A 24,440-nucleotide genomic window follows, 5' to 3' on the forward strand; every position below is an offset into this window, starting at 1 on the left:
TGCTCAAATGCTATGTACTTCAACCAGGATATAAAATGGAAGAGCCAAACTAGTAGAAGTTTCCACCGTTTAATTTTAAGATTTGCAGACTTTCAATGGAACCTCCATTATGGGTAGTATAGCATACTGCACATAAAGCTATCACAGAACAGATTTTTTTAAAAAAACAAAACAGAACAAATTGGCAGGTGATGGCTAAGTACTTAATGTATCTTTGGTTTAGGAAGACGAGAATACCGATTAGAAGCCAAACAATCCCCAGAATTCAAATTGCCATTCTGACTCTGCATGATTTCTTTTCTTCTTAGTAGTGGCCTTGGGATACTTGTCTTGGCCTGGAAGTTTTGAGGCTCAACTAGGGGGTTGCTAATTTGTTTCTGCTTGAAAAAGCCAGAAGGCGGACGGAGCTTAGATGCTTTCGGATTTGTATTATTTGCAAGATTTGTTTGACTGGATGCTGGTTGAAGTTTTGCTGAATTACATGGTGTGATTAATGGTGACTTCTTACAAGTGGGAGTCCTACTTGGAGATGATTCAGAAACTGGAGGAGGTACCAAAGAATTCAAGATGGGTGGCTTAAAAAGCTGCGAGGGCTTAGGCTGAGACGTGTAGCCTTCAGGTGAAGATAGATTTCTTCCAACTCTCTTAGCCTGGTCTACTGTACTTGACTGGGGAAGTGACTGAAGAGAAGTGGGTACCAATTGAATGTCACTAATTTGATTATTCACCAAATGATAAGGCTCTTGAGCATCCGTGGTCATGTTCAAGTTTGCTTCAGAAGGTGTACTCTTAGTTACATCCTTAGCAAATTCCAGGCTTGATGAAAAAGGCCGGTCTTCCAGACCACAGTTGCTTTCTTGTTGCAAGCTGTGCGTAAAGCTTTTATCCAGATGTGCAACACCCTGAAGATTGCTCTGGACTGTGTATTCACTGCAGGCCTCTGTATGTTGCGGCTTTATTAGTTTTCCCTGGGCGTGGTCTGTGGGTCTGGGAAGGCTGCTGGAAGGCTGTAGTACTTGAGGCTATTAAAATTAAAAACATTAGCAACATTTTAGAAATATCACCCAAAATATAAGATCCAGTTAGGAGGTGTTGGTACTTAGAATGTTTTAATATGAGAAGCATGTGGGTTTTTTAAAATTAAATATAAAATGTAATATTCAGGTGAATTCATGAGACATGTACAAAAGTGATAATGCAAACAAAAAATGATACAGGCAGTAAACACCAAACAAGATCTAAAATCAAATGGGAAAAGATCTTGAAAGTAGTGATTACTACTGATTATTATAGGGAAAGATTTCAGCCTTAATTGATTAAGTATTTAAAACTTTATACATAAAAGCTTAACAAATTGGTTCTATAATACTTCAATTTAATCTCCATAAAGCATTCATATCATAACTGTGACCTCCAGAATATTACCCACTTTAAAGATTTTTTAATCAAGAAAGGTGATATACTAAATTATCACATTTGATTAGAGGAACTATTAGGACTCAAGATGCTATACCTATTACAAAAATTAATACTGTCAGCAGATAAATACGGTTTAGAGTGAAAACTATATTGTCAGTTGATGTGAAATTCTATTTGAACAAAAATATGTCAAAACATTTAGCTAATGCTAACCTACCTTTAATATCTTGTTGAAAATTTTCAGAATAAAATGTTGCCATAGCTTATTTGTTCTGTCTCACTGTCATGAGGGAGCAACTAAGGTTCTGTTATGGCTGATATGTGGAAAATAGAATTACCCTGCCTATGAGTAAAGGGTAAAATTTAGTAAAATTAAAAATGATCAGACTTTAAATGATGGCTGAGAATAAAACAACTACGCCTAGAACTTGAACTAAAGCTGAAAAGCCTACAACAGCAAAATTTCTAAGGTCAACATACTTCACATGTAACACTCTGGAGCTCAATCTATACCTACATTCTTTATGAATTAGAGGAAATATACAATTCCTGTTACTTTTGGGCATTCAGTAAGAAATATGAATCTTAATATTTTTCAATGGCCCAAGTGGTAAAAGTATATAGGTCAGAGCCTATTTGGTCATGTCCCGATATACAGCGCAGTTGCTACAAATGAATAACATACATTCGTTCTCTCTCCCTCTCTCTCTCAGTATCTATTAAATAATATGGGCTGAAAACATCATAAAAATTGGCCATTCAACATGAACCTTAGGGGGCCATTTTTTGTTGACAAAATAACTTTTTAACTATACCAATTTAAAAATCTACACAGTAAAAATTTCTAATTTTACAAAAAAAGGTACTCAACTATAGATACTGAATCACTTGTGTTTTGCCACTTTCTGCAGGTCCTTGAATAACACTGGATGATGGATGTCAGGGTCAGCATTCAGGGATTAGATTAAGCCAGGGTTATAAGAGACTAAGAACAATGATCACTGACTCACGGAGGGATAGTTGACTATGAGAATATAGGATTAACTTCCTATTGAAAAAAAAATCAAGATGGTGACTACTGAAAATTAATCCTTATACAATGTTATTCTAAAATTTATTTTAGAATGTTTAAAATAAGCCCAGTAGATAAGGATCAAAGTAACTACTTCAATCTAAATGTCCTAGACTTTAGAGTCACTTGATAATTTTACCACAACAGATAATTTTATCACAACAGAGATTAATAAACTGTATTTCAAGATAGGAGGGACTAAAATCACCATGTAATTAATTCAATAGATTAAAGAAAACTAAAACATGGAAAAAATGATCATACACTCAAAATTAGTAAAAATATAAAGTAGGAACATATTAAGCAAATCAGAATCTTCAGGAGGCTGGGGGCAGGGGTAGGGGTCCCCAGCGTAGCCAAGAAAGAAAATTGCAGTGTCACATGGTTGATTCAGTGGGAATTTGTTTTTCCTTTTTATCTCATTTCACCTTCAAAAACATTGACAGTCTAGTCTCAAGTTAAAAATTTAAGGTAACTTAAGACCTTTGAAAATATAAATAAAATCTGTATCATAAGGTCTATTGTCAGTAAGAAAAAAAGTTATGCGCATATGCTATCAGCTCGAAGCATAAAATGGTACGATTTCCTAATTAAGACAAAGTAACAAACTACTATAAGATAACCAAACCTCTAGAGAAGGAGCACTGGGAACTGTAGATATATTATCCATTCGCACAGTTGTGACTGCACATTACCCAACTGGAACAGTTCATCAGAAAATTAAATGGGAACATTGCAGATAGACATGAAAGACATTACTTATATTGAATCCAAAAAGCTCCATTTCTAATATTAAAGAGTTAGAAAATAATCCAGTTTTGAAGAATAAAATTTTGACTCTTTTAACTGACAGGTTTCACAATTATATTAAAAAGGCTAAACTATCAGTTGCATTAAATAACTCAATAGTTTCTATTTACATGCTGAATAAACAAAGACGTTATTTTTATTAAAAGTTTATTTTACTGGTATAAAAACTAGTTTGGAAATCAATTCTACTACTGTAAAGCAAAAGAAATTTCTTGAGCAAGATTAAAAAATGACTATATAGCAAGCACCAAGGAAATGACATGCTCCTGATACGTGACAGACTGTGGAGAACTGATTGCCCACCAAGGGGCAATACCTCCAGTAAGAAAAGCAGAGGTGTGTTCCTATAGCTTGTCATTTGTAGAACAAGTTCTCCAAATTGTAAACACTTAGCTGTGTTAATATATAAAAGCAAGATGTTAAGACTTCATATTGCCCAAACTCAACTACATTTTCAGAATTCTACATATAAAAAGAAAGAGCCCATGTTCTCATGGATAATAAGGCAAACAGGAAGGATTATCAAAGACCATTTTTTAAAAAATATGTACTTTGTATTATGTTCTGTATTAAGTGTAGCAAAATATGGAAGTAAACAAAAAGGCTGTTCCTGTGGTTAAGAGGTATAGTGAGAGAGACAGACAGAGGTAAACAAGAGAGGCCATGTCTCAATCTAACAACTTAAGAGAATAAAACAAAAGCATTAAGACTGACTAGAAAGGTCACTGAAGTCAGCATTCAAGAATTTCAAACATCTGAACTAAGTTTTAAAAGAACAAGGAGAAGCTTGCCAAATAGAAAAGAAGAGAACAGCATGCTGGGTAGAGGGTCAATACTAAGAACAGAAGCAAAAAAAAGACATGGTATAGTCTACTAACTTCAAATTGTTAGAAAGAAATTGGAGAGCTCAGTATTGAAGGGAAGTGTAGGCAAGGGCTGCCTCGTGGAGGAACATATGTCAGGTTAGGCAGTTCTAACTGTACAATAGATTACAAAACCATTAATGAACTGTATACAGAGGAATCATAGGATCCAATGTGTATTTTATTTATTTACTGAGGGAGAGAGGGAACGACAGCATTCCAGTTCTACTTGGAATTGGGTCCTAAACTTTAGTCCAATTTCAGACATTTCTTTTTTTTTTTTTAAAGATTTATTTATGTTTATATAAGAACCAGGGTACAGGCTAGATATGAGGGTGAGAGGATTCACCAGAGACAGAGCGGGGAGCAAAACAGGCAGACTGATGAAACATACTGCTGAGGGGTGCAGCGGGCGCAACAGCAGAGGTCTGCCGCTCCATGTGGGATTCTCGCCAGCCAGCCGAGATCAAACCAGTGCTACAGCGTGGTGCTCAACTGCCTGCATCACCAGGGAGGCCCCAATTTCAGACATTTCATAGAGATGTCTTGAAGAAACAATGTACACCACATGCAATTATACCATTTCTTGCAAAGACCTTCATCAAGCTGAGTTACAAACTCTCTGGTATCTCAGGCCAATGGGTGGATGACTCATTATCAACACAGGGGTGTCACTGTTCCAGTGGCCATTGGATGCCCAACCTCATTCCCAAATAGATGTCTTGATACATTTATCCCCAGTGACTCTGACATGAAGAGAACCTCCCACTTTGAGGGTTGACAAGATTACAGGCATCGTTAAAGCACTTGAAATTCACATCAAATTAAAAGGAAGGCAGCTCATAGTCCTTACACCACCAAGGAAAGTATTTCCTGGAGCTCACTCATTCCAGGTATGTTGCTTTGAATGAGTGTGCTTTCCTCCTGGGCATAGCATTATAGTTGAAAGATGCATCAAAGATGACAAAGCACAGACATTTCTCCCTGTGTTTAATGAGTACTATCACTACTTTAAACTACCCCTTATTATACTTACTACCTGCCAGTCTCTAGGGTAAATGTCTTTCATGGTAGGGTAATTGATGTTTTATCTTTTTGCTTCTCTCCTATTAGGGAACATTCCTTCTCCTCTCCATGTGTTTTGGGTGGAGCCACTGATTATGGTACACGGTGATGTATCGGCCACTGGCCAGTCATGCTTCTTTACCTTCCTGGCAATGATGATTAATTAGTTCAAAAGGTGAGAAGGTGACCCAAGCAGGGGCTAGAGGGCCCTTGCTGGGGATTGTCATGCAGACGCTGAAAAAAGAAGCATTTCTCTCTTGGGTTGCTAAGCTGAGGCAACAGTGAATATTTCCCCCATTGTATAAGTAACTCTTATCTGCAACAGGAAAGAGGCCAACATGCAGAAAGGCAGAAGCAAGAGATAGATGAAGAGGGAGAGTCACAGTTGCTCAGAATTTAGTCCTCAGTTCCAGATGACATGTAGGGATCTCTGCATTTCTTCTTCAGCTTCAATGGGCTATCTCATGATACACTGAAGGATAGGAACCAATTAATTTCTTAAACAAGTTGGGTTTCTGTTAATTGCAACCAAAACCTTCAGACAATTACATTAGAATTGAAGGCCTGCTAGAACATAACCATACGAGAACAGCCATCTAAGTCTTACTCATTATTGTATTCCCAGTGCTATGAACAGTATCTGGCCCACAGTAGCTTCTCAGAAAATATTTGTTAATGAATAAATAATAGATGAACATTACCTCACTGAGTCTTTACACAAATTCTGAAAAAGAAACACTGTATAGAGCACCAAGTGGGTGAGGGAAAGTTCTCCCAGGGGAATTCCACATTATTATTTAAGTCTACAGTTGTTTACCTTCACCTAGTCAGTCCCCTTCTAATTGGTTTCTTTGTTTCTTCTCATGCATGGAACCAGAGTGATCTTCTAAAGGTAAAGATTTTATTCAATCACTCAATGTGTATTTTAGAAATGTCATTCAGTGAGAATCAGTGTGGAATGTAATGGGAGCAGATGAGATTGTAAGCAGAATAACCAGATAGTTAGCTATTACTAGCTTCAGTGATAAATTTTAAGGGTCTAAAATTAGGATATTAGAGGAAAGACTGGAGATGATGAAAAGAAATTTTGAAGGTGGTTGTTTGGGAGGAATTAAAGATGTGCTCCAGTTACGTTACTTTGGAACTGTAGGATGTATTGAAACAAACAAACAAAAAGGTTCTAAGGAATGTGTCTACAAGCACATTCATTTCAGCAACCAAGGGCATTCCCCTCCCACCCCCCACCAACTACTATGAAACTCCCTGTAGCCAGAAATAAGAACAGCTTTAGTACTTGCAGAAGAGTTAGTTATGGAAAGCTTGAAAATGTCAGATCAATCCCTAAATTTAAAGAGCTAAGAACTTCTAACTGAACTCAGCAACTTCAAGTCTTACATTAGTTAGATACATATATTTCAGTACACCATTCTGAGAAATCACAGATATAACATCTATCAGTGTCAAGATCAAGAGAGTCATCAATAGGCACTACTGGGTAATAGTGCAAAGAATTGGTAGGCATCATCATAACCTTAAATGTCTACTTTGGTTTGCTTATAAAGACAACTAGAAACTATGAGCTCCTTATAGGCATGAACCATACCTGATTCATTTTTGTTGTTGTGGCTGGCAATCTTAGTATTTAGCATAGAGTAGGGATTAAATATATATTTTCTAAGTGAGTGAATAAATAAAATGAGTATCAGTAAGTGGCATATTCCAGAATTTCTTCTTTGGTAATAAATTATCAAAATGATACTTCCTTATTAAGTCAATGATGCAGTACTAATCATCAAATAAGAATAACTTTAAAAAATTATTTAATAGAAAAAACGTTTTCTCGGGCCTCCCCGGGTGGCGTAGCAGTTGAGCGCTGGGCTGCGAAGCTGCCCACTGCCTCTGCAGCGCCGGTTCGATCCCTGGCCACCGGCGAGTGTCCCACATGGCGCAACAGACCTCTCCTGCCACGCCCACTGCTCCCCTCAGCAGTTTATTTCATCACTCTGCCTGTTCTGTTCCCTTCTCTGGCTCTGGTGAATTCTCTCATCCTCCTGTGCTTCTGACTGTACCCAGTGCTTGTATAAATAAATAAACATTAAAAAAATGTTTTCTCTAAATAAGCTTAGGTTTAGCTTAGTGATTCATGTTTAGAAGGACAGAAAGAAGGATTAACTACATGTGAACTTGAACACAACACCTGATATAATGGCCAACCAGCTATACCACAAATGTCTTTATACTTGGGAGATGAGACAGAGGTAGATGAAATGAGTTGGGGAAATTGCCTTAACAAGCATTCAGCTAGTTTCCAATATTAATTAAATATAATTATACATGTGAAATACATAGCATAGGATCTTCTAGAGAATCAAAAGTGTTCACTATTTGTCCACCTATGATTATTAAAAGGTGTAAGAATGATCAATTCAAGCCATGACTCTTTTGTAAATGGGGCTTGGGTGGAGAGAGGGACAGAGGACATATCCTATAGAAATATAATAGTTTCTACAGAATAAGAGGTTTCTAGGTTTCAAATACATATTTCAATAATGTCAGTCATATCTAAATGTTTTATAGACAGAGTAGTCATATCTTATTTGACACAGAAGTCAAGATTCTGGGAAAGAAACCAGGGCTAGAAAATTCAAGGTATTCATGTATTTAAGGTATGCTCAGGAAGAATTTACATACCAATATATGAGTGACCCAGTGTAACACAGTACTGAATCACTTAACTGACACAGCCAAACTAATCTGGGTTTTAGTCCTGGCTCCCTCACTTACCATCAGTGAGATACTGAGTAAATAATCTCATTATTTTTGGATGTCATTTCACTATTCATAAAATGAGAATAATATTTATAACTCATTGAACTATTTTAAAAAATGAATGATAACATGCATACAAAGTGCTCAGGGTAATGCCTAACACATTACAAATATGTGAAAAAGATTATGCTCTGGGTTCTGAGAGATTTCCTTTCTTTCCAAAGACAGATAGCAAAATTCCTAAATTTGTACACATTATCTCTGTCACAAGACTCTAGGTGGAAGATATAGTCTGCTTTTTATAAATGAGTAAACTATGGTTGAAAGAAATGACATGCCCCAAATCATACACTTTTGGAAATGGCAAAGCCAGCAACTGAACTGACAGAGAATTTAAAATGCAGTGCTAAAACATCATTATTCTGTGCTATTTGAGTAATTCCAGTGAATTCATAAACTCTCAAAACATGCAATACGGCCCAGATGATTATTTTAAAAACAATACCAACAATGAAGTACTAACTTTCCTGGATAATGCCCTATTTCCCTCTTAGCTGATCAACCCTACACAGGATAACTTTGACACTAAACTAGAGCACACTGTGGAGCAGTACTTCTGGGAAAGAAGTTCCAAGCGACCCACTGGAGGAAATACAACGAATACAAGTAAAGGCATTTTTAGCAATGAAAAAAAAGAACTCTGCACCTTCACTGTTTCCATACACAGAAATCAAATATTTCTAGCATTAGCATAATAAAAAATACTCATACAAGTTTCTATAAACATTTTTGTTCTAGTGTCCCCAGCAGTAAGATGGAAGCTATAAACATCATGTCCTGATTAAGTAAAAGTATATCAATCTGCTAAGGTAGAAAGCAGGAAATGTTCTAAAATGTAACAATTGCTACCACATAACACACAAAGGCATTACCTAAAAATTACTTTCTTGGTACATACAAGTTCATAATTATTATTCAATTCATTTTGAAGGTTAAAAGGAAGACGGACATGGAGCCATCTGTATGTAACATGCCTGTAAGTTCATGCAGGCTCTGACATGCATCATGCAAACTGGAGGAAAAAAACAAAAACAAAAAAGTAATTATGAGGAAGGTGGTAAGAAAAATCTGAAATTGTACTGTACCACGCTTTGTCAGAGAAGTAATGGACTAACTTCTCAACTCCTTGCCAATGGCATAATGGGAGAGCAGAGACAAGAAAAAGACAGGACAATGGTATCAGAGACCACACACAACACCAAGGAATTGCCATGACTGGAGAGCAGCCAGAACTATTTGTTTTGTATTTGTTGTGTTTTTCTAGGCAATAATATTTAATATATTTGTATAAAATCAGAACATATTTCAATAGTTATACTCCTTACTGAAGTAATCTGCAATTTAATAGAAGTTATTCATAGCCATCAAATGGTATATATGAAACTTCTTATACTTCAAACTTCTCATACTTAAGAGGAATAACTTGAATTTTATTTTTAAAAAATTCAAAAAAAAAATTCACATAATACTCTTACTCCAAAGATCTGAAAGGTTTAGTCTCATGTTCCTTTATGAGAGAAGAAATTCTTTTTTAATAATCTCAGTGTTTTACACATCACAAATACAACTCAATATTTGTTAATTTATTTTATTACTGTTAGTACATTATAAAGACCAATAAAAGTGTAATCTAATCTTCATGTATGTCTTTCCTAAATTATAAGTGAGGTTCCATACATCACTATAGAGATGGAAGACAAAACTGGGTGCCTAGTATAACTAGATACAAAGAATTCTGCTCTATAATTCACATGAATCCAATCAGTCTCCAAGGTTTCTTGGGAATCAGGAATGCTCTTATTCCTCTAGGTCTCAGAATGATGCCTCCAGATCTCAGAGAACTTAGAGAAGATACCTACCTGATTGATAAGTATAAATTAAATGTAAACAAATTCCAGAATGATTTCAGTGGCTTTTCTAAGTTGGTCAGTTAGCTGTTTTTAAAAACTATTAAAGTGATTAAGCATTTTCTATATAGGCACAATCAGTGTGAAATGCGTAATTTTCATGTTTCTGTATCTTTAAGACACAGAATCCATCAACATCCTTTGAGATGCACAGTAGTTCAGAAAAAATTAAATAATTTTTTAAATACAATAATAATACAATTCATGTGACCATTATATAGTTGATTTATCCAGAGTAGGATACTGCAGGCACTATATTATAGCAACAAATATGGCTAACAAAACAATCACAATCAGCAGAGAAAGTCATTATAAAAGGCTAATATGGAAAACAATTGCTACATTTTTCTCATAGTCGTAATGTGTTGAGATAAACATTAACCCATGCCTAGGTTTATGGGACAGCCTTCTGGACCATGAGTTTGATGCACATTTCTAATCAACAGACCAGTGACTATATTAAATAGCAAATGTAATTAGCTGTAAAAATGGGCACAGTGCCATATGCTATATTAACCACACTTTAAAAAAAAAAGATTTACCATAAAATCAAGTTATTCAGATTTTACTGAATTCCCCTCACTGTAAAAATATTTTATTTTTATGAAAAGTCACTCCCAGAGCCAATTTCTCATTAAAGCATTGAAATTGATAGTATCCTATATATAAAATTGATTGCAGACACATGGTGAAGCCAATCAGTTTAAGCCACATCAATGTACACCTTATGAGCATATATATATCCTGTGTCTCTAGAAAGTACATATCCTTTGATTAAGGAACACCCTTCTAGGATTCTACTCAAGTACAGAGAGTTGCTTATACTGGTTTAAACACAAGGATAAACTGTCTTGCAATCACATTTCTGTTTAATGAGGAAGAAAAAGAGAAATAACATCAATGCCCAATAAAAGGAAAAGATTAAATAAGAGTATTTCTACATGGAAATGTATTATTTTAAAAAATGCTTTCAAGAAATATTTACATAAAAGCTCATATAATGATAGCACATGAATAAAAACAAAACAAAAAATGGAGACTGTGAGTATCAGATAGTTTATGAATGTTTTATCTGAATTTTAAATATATACAAGATGTGTCAGATATAAATGCATATTTTCAATCAGATAACATATAATCTGAGTTGTGACATAAATATGTATCCCTTGTTAAAAAGTTTTGTGTAATACTCCCCCTGAAAGGCTATAAAGGGTAGGAGGAAAATATAACTGTCCTCATTAAATGTAATTCTGATGAATACAATTATTATTACAAGGTCAATTAAGAAATCAGACTATACTATATCAAGAAATTACTGGGCTATTAAGCCATATGCAGGACAGACTTCCCCTTTATGCTAAAAGATCTATTACTCTTGTAAATTAAAAAACCTAAAAAATAATAACAGATTGCTTTATTAAAGAGTAATTAATAGCCAATCCTACCAGATGTCTACATTTAGAAGAAAAGGAAGTCCACTTAAATTAGTGTTTAAGGTGGTATCAGAAATGAATTACTACTGAAATACTGTAGTGTATAAGAATTTTCTCAGTTATCTATCATCACTTACAGAATCAACCTGTCCAAAAATCAGCACATGATGGCTAACAAATAATATCAATGAGTAATTATTTTATGTTATTTGGAATATTATATATTTCCAAAACCCTGTGAAAAACCACTGGATTTGCTGTCATAATTCCATACATTTTTCCCTCTCTATATTTTATCATTAAATAATAACAATATTTTCATTAGTAAACTATTTCAACTGTTCTCAAGTTGACTCCAAAATAATGTACTATGAGGACTACAACTGGGGGGAGAGGGAGCTAACACTGTTTAAAAATGAACAATGATGTAAAAAATATATGAAAGAGAGAGAGAGAGAAAGAAAAGAAAAAGAAAAGGAAAGGAAAGAGGGGCCTCCTCAGTGGCGCAGCGGTTAAGCTTTGGATTGTGAAGCTGCCCGCCACCCTCTGCAGCGCCGGTTCTATCCCCGGCTGCTCCCCAGCCACCAGAGGAGGGTTCCACATGGCGCGCAGATTTCTTCTGCTGCCCACTGCTCCCCTCAGCAGTGTACTTCGGTCCTTCTGCCTGCTCTGCTCCCTGCTCTGGCTCTGGTGAATTCTCTCACCCTCCCGCGCTTCTGACTGTACCCAGTGCATGTATAAATAAATAAAAATAAATCTTTAAAAAAAAAAAAAAAAAGGAAAGAAAGAAAGAGAGAAAGAGAGAAAAAGAAAGAACAAAACCCCCACAAAATAATGCAGTATAACATAGTTCTCCTCTAAAGGAACCTATTAAGCTCGATAAGAGCTATCAAAAAGCTGTGAGCAAGTCCTCTAGTTATCACTTTCACAAGGCCCTACATGCCTCAGTAATCAAGTCCCTGGGTCAGTTCTCTTAGTTGTACAAGTTATACAAGTTGTATATTCGAACTTAGCCATAAAAATTCATGTGTATACCTTCTTATAGGTGATTAAAAATCCAAACTCTAGAGACTCAAACTTTATTTTTTTCTAACTTGGAGATGCAGAGACAGGAGGTTTGACCTTGAAAAGTCATAAAGACAGACCTTGATGGTTGTGTTGCAAGACACTGCTGCTACATAGTTGGAAATGAAAAGATAAATCTGAACCCAAGAGGAAAGGAGGAAAAAGCATTTGAAAGTGGAGGGCCAATGACTCAAGGTATGGACAAGAAAATTCTAAAGCTATACAACTAATGAAATGGGTAGTTTCTGAGAAAACATTTTGAAAATAAATCTGAAACTTTATTTCCAATATAGAATAATTAACCTTAAATTTAAATTTCATATTTAAACTAGTTGAAGGGAAAAAGAATATGAGAGAAAAATATTGGGGATGCAGGATAGAACCTAAAAGAGGATTTCAGTAAGTAAAAGGCAGATATGTTAATAGAAGGTAAATATGTCAAACCTTGCTATTTGCTGGCTACAAAACTAAGACTACAATATCATTTGTTATAAACTACTCTTTGAAATTCAGGTTAGTTCACTAGCAGTTTAGTGCATTCCTTATGCACAAGGAATCTTTAAATACAGGATAAAAGAAAGCAATTGACTTGAAGACAAGAGAAGTAAAAGTGAGAGTTTACAGAGATGGTGTGAGGGAGGAGGTAGAGGAGAAATTGCTTTCCTCATTGCTTCCTGTAAACAAATTAACTTACTATTAAATAACCTGAGGGGCCTCCCCGGTGGCGCAACGGGTTGAGCACAGTGCTGTGAAGCTGTCCACAGCCTCTGCAGCGCAGGTTCGATTCCCGGCCAGCCAGGGAGATTCCCACATGGCGTGGCAGACCTCGCCTGTCGTGCCCGCTGCTCCCCTCTGCAGTGCTTTCAGGCTGTCTGCCTATTCTGTTCCCCGCTCTGTCTCTGGTGAATCCTCTCACCCTCCCGCACCTCTGACCTGTACCCCAGCTATTGTATAAATTAAAAAAATCCTTAAAATAAATAAATAACCTGAAATAAAGGCCCATACAAATTCTCTATATTTATTTACGTATTTTGAATAAACACTTCATTTGTGACAACGTGTGTGGAACCAGAGGGGATTATGCCAAGTGAAATAAGTCAGGAGGAAGACAAGTACTGGATAGTGTCAATTACATGCGGAATACAGAGAAACAAAACAAAGGAGGGTCAGATAAAACCTAACCAATAACCCTAGAAATCTGACTGTAGCAATGAGGATACCTGAGGGTGAGGCGAGAGGAAAAAAGTGGGGAGGGGACACAACAGATGATGGTGGAGGGCTATGGTGTCCTGGTGGTAGGTGTGGTGTGGTAAAATATAACTGAAGGATGTGCTCCTACACTTCTACACAATTCTGTATTTCTTCAAAATAAAAAGTACAAAAGGAAAGGAACGGCATTAATAGCTAAAACACAAACCTCAAACCTCATCTTTAATTCATGCTAACACCTTTTAATTCTGTCAATAAAAGCAATAACTTTTATTTGAATAAATCCCCTTACTTAATTTTATTCTTATAATTACCCCCTTTCTGGACCTTCACGCAGGTAAGGATATTTAATGAAAGAATTGGTATGAATCACAAATCAGGATGAATCCATGGAAAAGGTATAAAAGTGACTGATTGACAATATTTATATCCTTTTCATTAATGTTAGCTTTTTATGGGTGACTTTTCAAAAAAGATAAAATATAACAACTTACCAGGTATATTTAAGTACATAATACAAAATAATAATAAACACTGTTTTGGAAAGCATATTTAATGTAAAAAATAATTTTAAGTCAAATAATTACTAAATCATTAGATGTTAGTATCATGCATATTCAAAGGCGATTTCTTCATTACTGTAAAGCAGCTAACATATTACAAAGAAGTGTTAAGTTGTTAAAAAATTATTAAAAGGTTTTCTTTTTTAAATGACAGAAAAATGCAATCAAAGCATTAGGGATATTTGAAGAAATGTGCAATGGTCTAGTAAGCCTGCTCCCTAAACAGTATGCATCTGTCCATTACACCACTGTAGATAATGCGTACATTTTTAACATAATTATATTAAAACAAAACCATTTTTAATGACATTATTTCAAGGTCATGAAAAAAGAAAGTGCATTAAAGACAGATGCATGTCAGTAGGTCTTGGGTCACTGGTAATAGGTTTAAACAGCATTTTTAGAATGAAATTAACTTCAGATAGCTTTCCCAGGCTCTGGGTAGACATCTATATACATGCAGTCAAAGGAAGTGTTAATTAAAGAGAAGAGCCCAGGATGCGCTGGTTTAGCAGGTGCCTGCAGGTCACTCTGTATAGGAGAGGAGGTGCTGGGAGGGACAAGTCATGCAGAAGGGAAATACCATGAACCAGAAGCCAGAGCAGGATAGGAGTGAGAGACACAGACTCACTCTGTCTGCGGTGCTGCGGAACAGTCCGTGGGATCCCCTGGAAGGAGCCCTGCCAAGGAGAGAAGGAGGGAGCAGAATACCCACTCTGTGCAGAAAGAGACAGGGGGCAGGGAGGTATAATAAAAAAGGGAACCGAAAAATAGAAAAACCAAAGTCACACTTTTTAAAAAAAAATAACACAGTAGTGTTAATGAGACACAGATTTTGTTTTTTTTAAATACAGGCAGCTCAAATTACTAAAAATAGCTCATAATTCAAACCAAGTTACTTCTCATATATTAAGAAAAAAATAATTTTCTTCTAACACATAAGAAATATTCTTTCTGATACACATGGCATTAATCATCATCTATTTTAACCAGCAGATTCAAGTCTTTTCTAAAAAAAAAAAAATGAAAGCATTTAAAAGGGAAGATAGGCTTTAAGTGTTAAAAACATAAAAATTACATCATGGATAAATCAAGCAATTAAAATTATATAAAAAATTTTCTTTTCAAATTACAGGATTTCAGAGGATTAGCAGGTAAAATAAAGAACATTAGGAGAAGCTAGCAGAACCAACACAGCATTAAAAAGACTTAGGATGTTGTGGAAGTGCTATATCAAGAATGTGACTTAGAGGCCACATGCATGGCTTTTAGATTTCACGAACTTGTGACTCCTCAGCTTTACTTATTTTTAATTATAGATTGTCAGAATTGGAATACACCTAAAATGTCATTTACTTGGATTTCTTCACTTTCTAGGTAAAACTGAATCTTCGCGAAATAAAGCCCATTGTGTGAATGTCACACAAACAGAACCAGATAGTGCCTCATGTGTCTGTTCTTAGCCTCCTCAACAATTAAAACATTACCCACAAATGGAACTATTTAAACACTCAAGATATCGAGAAGGAAAATGCACATACAAATCACCATCATACCCAGTTCAATTCTCAAAAGAAAGTAAGCATAATTTTGAGATCAATCAGTATCACATAGAACTAATGCATTAGAATATTCTAAGATTGCTTATTGGTTTTTACAGATTTCATGAACTTAGATTCAAATAAAACAACTTTTTGTCACCTCTTTGTCAGTATTCCATAGCTCAATATAATACAATCAGGTACTTCTTTAAATTTAAGAACAACCCTACCCTGGTCAATATAAAATGAAAACAAAAAAAGATCCATTTTCAGTGTTGGTGAGAAAAAAAAAGCACTACAAGAAACAGAGTTAATGACCTTTACTAATGATCTTTACTAGAATATTCTAGTAAATAAAGATCCTACCTTTTGAAATTATTATACCTTTGTCTTCAAATTTAGCCACAATAGATGCTTGCAAAATAGCTTGAAATATTTCATAAAGTGACAGCCCCAGGTGCCTTCTCTAGATTAATTAATTGATATAATTTTAATCTACCAATTCAGAAATGCTCTGGTTCAAAAACTTTACAGAAAAAACGTACTCAACTAAGAAGGGGCATTTATTTCACTCCCTGTAAGTTTCACCTGGGCCAAACTTCTATCTAATGCACTGGGTAAAGAAACTTTCAGAGATTGCTTCTCAAACAAATACGTTGCTTCTGGAGATTTGTGGAACTAGTACTGACTAGCAATCAGGGGACCAATGTTTTTCTCTCAAATTTACACAATCCTATAATCTTAAAAAAGTCTGGTATTCTCCGAGCCTCAGTTTTTTTACCTGGAAGATGCGGGTTGGAATATGCTATAGATTAAATATTTGTGTCCCCCTAAAATTTCACATGTTGAAACCTAATCTCCCAGGGTGATGGTAATAGGTGATGGAGCCTTTGGGAGGTGATTGGGTTATGAAGGTAGAGACCTCCTTCATAAATGAGATTAGTGCCCTTATCGAAAAAACCAAAGAGGGCTCCCATCATTTCTTTCACCATGTGAAGACACAACATAAAAGATGGCTGCTCTTGAACAAGATGGCTCACTGAATTCAACAGTGCTCACCAGGCACTGAATTCAGTGCCTTGATCTTGGACTTGTCAGCCTCCACAATTATGAGAAATGAATTTCTACTATTTAAAAGCCACACAGTTTGCGGTATGTTTTAGCAGGCCTGGAGAGACTAAGACAGAATCGTTCATCTCTAAGAAATATCTCACTTTCAGTTCATATAATTCAGTTATGTATCTGTCCTTATCCCCAACTCCTCTAATTTTGTAACTCCATTTACATGACATTTACAACAACCAACATTGCATTAAATTGCCTCTTGATGAAACAGTTCTTCAAAATAATTTAAGTGAAATTATGTCACTATACCTAGAACCCAGCAGGAGTTTAAAAAGAGTTAAATGTCCTACCTTTTCTATCTGAAAGTACCCAGGACATAGCAGATTCTGTTTGCTGAGTTAAACTGAATTAAATCAAGTTATTGTGTTGAGATGAAGTTACAACATGTCAGGTCTGGATATACACTGCAAACACCTAAGAATCTTAAAAATGAAAACAGTGGTACCCACCTTCAATAACCACCCTCCTCCCCACCACAATGCCAACAAATCATGATCTCTAGCATGAACCTAAGCATGAAAAGGAGAGAAACAACCTTGTGAAATAACAACTCAGCCTGCAATTGCCAAAAGGCATCTATTTATTAAGCTGATTGAACAAGGTGTCATTTGAGTTTATGCCTAGAAAGGTAAACAATGTTATTCACTTCTTTTTTCTGCCACTTAAAATGCCTCTTTCTATTTCCCTACCTGCCATCTGTCAAAATCCTACCCAGTTTCCCATCCCATTTTAAACCCATTTCTTAAAAGCTTTTCCTGATCCTAAAAATAATGAAGCTGGCAAGAGGGAAGAAACAGATAACATTCAAAGGAAAGCCAATCAGGCTGACATCAGACTTCTCCGAAGAAACACTACGGGCAAGGAGAGAGTGGAGGGACATAGTCAACAGACTCCAAGAAAACAGATGCCAACCAAGAATACTCTATCCGGCAAAGCTCTCCTTCCTCTTTGAAGAAAGAATATGGACCTTCCCAGACAAACAGAAACTCCGGAATTTCATTGCAACTAAACCCCCACTCCAAAAAATACTACAAGGAGTCCTAAAGCCAGAACCTCAGAGGGACGAATAACAATGAAAGAAGGCCAAAAAAAAAAAAAAGTTATTAAAAGAATAAATAAATAAAATCAAAGGAAAGACAAACACAATGGCAAATACAGATGTTAACATATCAATATTAACTCTAAATGTAAATGGACTAAACTCTTCAATAAAAAGACACAGAGTTGCAGCCTGGATTAAGAAACAAAACCCAACCTTTTGCTGTCTCCAGGAAACACATTTAGCTACAAAAGATAAAAATAGGCTCAAAGTTAAAGGATGGAAAACAATCCTACAAGCAAATGGACCAAAAAAGAAAGCAGGAACAGCTATACTTATATCAGATAAAACAGATTTCAAACTCAAAAAGATAAAAAGAGACCCCAATGGTCACTACATTATGATCAAGGGGACAATACTTCAAGAAGAAATAACACTCATTAACATATACTCACCAAACGAAGGAGCACCAAAATATATCAGACAACTGTTCTCCTCTCTGAAAACAGACATCAGAGAAAACACATACGTAGTGGGAGACTTCAACACACCACTATCAACAATGGATAGATCAACAAGACAAAAAATAAGTAAAGAAACCAAAGCTCTAAATAAGAACCTAGAGCAATTGGGCTTAACAGACATCTATAGAACACTAAACCCCAAAAAAACGGAGTACACATTTTTCTCAAGCGCACACGGATCATTCTCCAGGATCGATCACATACTGGGGCACAAGACAAACATCAACAGATACACCAAGATTGAAATCATATCAACATCTTTTCTGACCATGAAGGCATCAAACTAGAATAACCATAAAAGAAGGCAAGGAACTTTCCTACCTCATGGAGATTAAAAACCACACTACTGGAAGACCACTGGACTAATGAGGAGATCAAAGAAGAAATTAAAAAATTTTTTGAATTGAACGACAAGGAGGACACCAATATCCTAAATGTATGGGATGCAGCAAAAGCAGTAATAAGAGGAAAATATATAGCAATAGAAGCTCACATCAAGAAACAAGAAAGAACTCAAAGAAACAACCTAATCTCGAAGCTCAAAGATCTAGAAAAAGAACAACAAAAAAACCCCAAAACCAGTAGAAGAAAAGAAATAATAAAAACCAAAGCAGAAATAAATGAAATTGAAACTAAAAAAACAATCCAAAAGATCAATGAAACCAAAAGCTGGTTCTTTGAAAAAATCAATAAAATAGACAAACCCTAGCCAGGCTCACAAAGGAAAAAGGGAGAAAGCACAAATAAACAGGATCATCAATGAAGAGGAGAAATCACAACGGACACAGCAGAAATCAAAGAATAATCAGTAACTACTATGAACAGTTATATGGAAACAAGTTTAACAATCTAGAGGAGATGGACAAATTCCTACAACTCTACAATCACCCAAAGCTAGATAAAGAAGAAATAGAACACCTAAACAGACCAATTACAATTAGCGAAATTGAAATGGTAATCAAAAACCTCCCAAAACAAAAGCCCGGGACCTGATGGATTTACAAATGAATTCTACCAAACATTCAGAGACGAATTAGTGCCTATCCTTCACAAACTCTTCCAAAAAATTGAGAAGGAAGGGACAATACCAAACACGTTCTATGAAGCCAACATTACACTAATACCAAAACCGAACAAGGACAAACACAAAAAGGAAAACTACAGGCCAATCTCCCTAATGAACACTGATGCAAAAATCCTCAATAAAATTTTAGCCATCAGAATCCAACAATGTATCCATAAGATAATTCACCACGACCAAGTAGGATTCATTCCAGGGGCACAAGGATGGTTTAACATCCGAAAATCAATCAACGTTATCCAACACATCAACAAAAAGAAATATAAAAACCATATGATAATATCAATAGATGCTGAGAAAGCTTTCGACAAAGTGCAACACCCATTCATGATAAAAGCCCTTGAAATTCTTGGGATACAAGGAACATACCTCAACATCATAAAGGCCATCTATGACATGGGCCTCCCCGGTGGCGCAGCGGTTGAGCGCTGGGTTGCGAAGCTGCGCGCGGCCTCTGCGGCGCCGGTTCGATCCCCGCTGCTCCCCGGCCACCAGAGGAGGGTCCCACATGGCGCGCAGACCTCTCCTGCCGCCCGCTGCTCCCCTCAGCAGTGTACTTCGGTCCTTCTGCCTGCTCTGCTCCCCGCTCTGGCTATGGTGAATTCTCTCGCCCTCCCGCGCTTCTGACTGTACCCAGTGCATGTATAAACAAAACAAACAACAAACCAGCAAACAAATAATAAAGCATGCCTCTATAAAAAATAAAAAAAAAAAAAAAAAAAAAAAAGGCCATCTATGACAAGCCAACAGCCAGTATCATTCTCAATGGTGAAAAGCTGAAAGCAATTCCATTAAGATCTGGAACAAGACAAGGATGTCCACTCTCACCACTGCTTTTCATATAATACTGGAAGTCCTAGCCAGGGCAATAAGACAAGAGAAAGACATCCAAGGAATCCAAATAGGAAAAGAAGAAGTCAAACTATCACTATTTGCAGACGATATGATATTATACATAGAGAACCCCAAAAACTCCACAGAAAAACTAATTCAACTCATCAATCAGTTCAGTAAAGTGGCAGGATACAAAATCAACACGCAAAAGTCAGTAGCCCTCCTATACACAAACAATAAATCTGAAGAAGAAGAAATCAAAAAACCATCCTTTTGTTATTGAAACAAAAAAATCAAATATTTGGGAATAAATCTAACAAAAGAGGTAAAGGACCTATACAAAGAAAACTATAAAACACTGTTAAAAGAAATAGAAGAAGACACAAAGAAATGGAGAGACATCCCCTGCTCGTGGATTGGAAGAATAAACATTATTAAAATGGCCATTCTTCCAAAAGCAATATACAGATTCAATGCTATTCCAATCAAAATTTCAATGTCATTCTTCAAAGAAATAGAACAATTATTGATGAAATTCATATGGAATCACAAAAAACCCCGAATAGCCAAAGCTCTCCTGAAAAAAAAGAAGGGAATGGAGGCATTACACTCCCAGACTTCAAACTATACTACAAAGCCATAATCATCAAAACTGCATGGTATTGGAACAAGAACAGACATACAGACCAATGGAATCGAATAGAAAATCCAGAAGTAAACACACAGATTTATGGTCAACTAATCTTTGACAAAGGAGCAAAGACTATGCATTGGAGCAAAGAAAGTTTGTTCAGTAAATGGTGCTGGGAAAACTGGGTCGCTACATGCAAAAGAATGAAGCTTGACCACTACCTCACACCATACACAAAAATCAACTCAAAATGGATTAAAGAACTAGACATAAGACCTGAAACCATAAAATATATAGAAGGAAATATAGGCGAAACACTACGTGATTTGCACATCAAAGACATCTTTACAGACACATCACCCAAAGCAGTGATAGTGAAGGCAAAGATAAACAGCTGGGACTACATCAAATTAAAGAGCTTCTGCACAGCAAAAGAGACAATAACAAAAACAAAGAGAAACCCCACCAACTGGGAGAACATTTTTGCACCCAACACTAATGATAAAGGACTGATCACAAAAATCTGCAAAGAGCTGATGAGACTCAACAACAACAAAGAAAATAATCCAGTCAAAAAATGGGCAGAAGAGCTAAAAAGAAACTTCTCTGAAGAGGAAATGCAAATGGCCAACAGGCATATGAAAAAATGTTCAACATCACTTGTAATCAGGGAAATGCAAATCAAAACTACCATGAGATACCATCTTACACCAGTGAGAATGGCACATATTAAAAAAACTAGCAACAACAAATGCTGGCGAGGGTGTGGAGAAAAAGGAACTCTTCTGCACTGTTGGTGGGAGTGCAAACTGGTCCAACCAATGTGGAAAGCTGTGTGGAGATTTCTGGACCTACTAAACATAGAGCTTCCATATGACCCAGCAATTCCACTCCTAGGTATTTACCCAAAGGACACAGAAACATCAATTCCAAAGAACACCTGCACCCCTATGTTTATAGCAGCACTGTTTACAATAGCTAAGCTTTGGAAACAACCCAAATGCCCAAAAATAGATGACTGGATCAAGAAGATGTGGTACATATATACCATGGAATATTACTCAGCATTCAAAAAAGATAAACACATGCAATTTGCAGCAACATGGATGGCGCTGGAAGGGATCATGCTCAGCGAAATAAGCCAAAAAGAAAAAGAAAAATACCGGATGGTCTCACTCATAGCAGGAATCTAGAAAACTTAAATAAGGGACCAGGAAAATGAATAACTATAAGAAAGTGAAAATCAAAATCAACAAAAAACTATGAACCAGAGACACTTTTTTGGGGGTGGGGGCGGGAGGGGAGGGATTGGGGTCAGAATTGGGGGGCTGCAATTGTATGGGAAATATAACAATAAAATTTAAAAAAAAAAAAAAAAAAGCTTTTCCTGATCCTACCTAAATTATGATCATTCTTATTTATAAGAATCTACATCTCTTTGTGGGTACCTTTCTGAGGAAATTTTTTTCTTTCTTTTCATTTTATTGACTATATTTTCTTATTCTTCTATTAAATATAACCACTCAGAGAATAACAGCTTCCTAGCTTTTCTTACTGTCAACTATAGCTTCTTGTTAAGTGACATTCAGAGTAGAAGCAATATACTGTGATTAAAATTTAGTAAAAGTGGAACTTCCAGTTCTAGCATAAGTTAGAAGAGATATATATACATCTTCTGTCTCTTGTCAAGGAAAGCTAAAAACCATGGATATTATATATAAAACAAACAAAATTGAAAGAGCTAAGAAAGCAGACCAGTTAAGGGACCTTGAAATCCAAGGACAAACACTGAATTCCCTAGGTGTTTTTTTTGTTTGTTTGTTTTTTTGCCTTAAGTATCCTAGACTGGGCCTCCCTGGTGGCAGAGGGGTTAAATAAAGTCTCAGTGCTATCAAGCTATCATCAGCCACTGCAACAGGAGTTCGAACCCAGGCCAAAGAGCTAACCCATATTGTGCAGCAGACTTCTCCTTTCTCGCCCACTGCTCCCCAGAGCAGTATATTTTAGTAGATCTGCCTGTTCTGCTCCCCACTGTCTCTGGTGAATCCTCTCACCTCCCCACACCTCTGGCCTACACACCGTTCTTCTATGTATAAATAAAAAAATAAATCTTAAAAAAAAAAAAGTATCCTAGACTAAATGATAGAGACAACAGCACCCATAAATGCCAGTGGGTACAGACAAAAACAAAAGAAAAAGAATTCTTAAGATAAACCTGCATCCTGCCAAAAGGGCAGGAAAGAGTTAGCCTAGCTCTACATAAAAGCTGTATCTAATAATCCCCTAAATGCCATGAGAAAAACTGTGGTGCCAGCTCCCATCCTTGACTGGCTCTAATACTGTCTCACGTGGTTCTTAAAGTATAGAAAGGAAATGTTTTAGACACATATTATAAATGGGAGAGAGGAAGGGACTTAATAGAAAGTAAGGTATATTTAGTAGATTATAAAAGAAACTCTGCACATAATATCTAGAACAGTATTTTCATAAAAATAGATCTCAAAAGATAATATGTAAATTAAAAATGGTATTTAAGTACTAACATAACAATTATATTAAATATAAAGGGTGTACATATACCAATTAAAAGACAGACTGTCATAGTAGATAGAAAATCATGACCCAATGAGACACACAGAATAACAAGTAAGCTTTATATATAACAATGTAGGTGTTTTAAAGTAAGAGGAAAAACATACTCCTGCAAAAATTTGTTAAAGAGCAGATTATCAAAAGAGGTACCTTATCAAATGATAAAAGGGTCTACCAAGAAGGTACTATAATCCTAAATTATGTGATGAAACTATTGAACATTCAACACAGTAAGTAAAGAGTGACAGAACTAAAAAGAGACCAGACAAATTCACTGTTATAGTCACAGCATCCAAAACTTCTCCCTAAGCAATTGAAAACCAACTAAATCAGCAGTGATACAGAAGAACTCAAAGATACCATCTACAATGAGGATTAATCAGTATTTATAGGATACTCCATCCAAAATAGTAAACTACAAATTCTTTTCAAGAATCACAGAACATAGTCCAGTCTGTAAACAAACTAAATAAAACTTAAAAAGAACTGAAATTATGCAGAATGTGTTCTCTGTCCAAAATGGAATCAAATTAGAAATTAGTAACAAAGATGACACAAAAATTTTCAAATACTTGGATACTAAACAACTTCATTCATGGGTCAAAGAAGTCTCAAGGAAAATTTGAATAGGCAAACTGAATACAAAAAATACATAATATCAAAATTTGTAGGCCACAGCTAAACCAGTGACAGAAAAGAGAAAAAAAAGCTAAGACAAAATGCTACCTTCGGAAACTTAAGGAAAAAAGAATAAATGGAAAGTAAGTAGAAGGAAGAATACAATAAAGAACAAAACCTACTGAAACTAAACTTAGAAAAAGAGGTAATCAAAAACATA

The 24,440-nt window shown here is 35.9% G+C and overlaps 1 protein-coding gene across 17 annotated transcripts in view; it reads right to left on the reverse strand.

Moving 5' to 3' along the window:
• Positions 1-53: 53 nt before the first annotated feature.
• CCSER2 (coiled-coil serine rich protein 2) overlaps positions 54-24,440 on the reverse strand; it is a 123,143-nt gene continuing 98,756 nt past the window's right edge. For 11 of the 17 annotated variants that reach the window (XM_054690594.1, XM_037497424.1, XM_037497425.2 and 8 more), the window contains one exon: positions 54-1,022. In XM_054690594.1, coding sequence (XP_054546569.1) covers positions 204-1,022 — 819 coding nt within the window. In that variant the 3' untranslated portion in view covers positions 54-203. Of the gene's footprint in view, positions 1,023-1,623; positions 1,763-8,930; positions 9,071-14,866; positions 14,952-24,440 lie in introns of those variants that run through there. The other 6 variants (XR_008550089.1, XM_037497427.2, XM_054690597.1 and 3 more) reach the window with 6 other exon arrangements.

This window comes from Talpa occidentalis, unplaced genomic scaffold, assembly GCF_014898055.3.
Source record: "Talpa occidentalis isolate TD23 unplaced genomic scaffold, MPIMG_talOcc4v2.1 talOcc4.8, whole genome shotgun sequence".
NCBI lineage: Eukaryota > Metazoa > Chordata > Mammalia > Eulipotyphla > Talpidae > Talpa > Talpa occidentalis.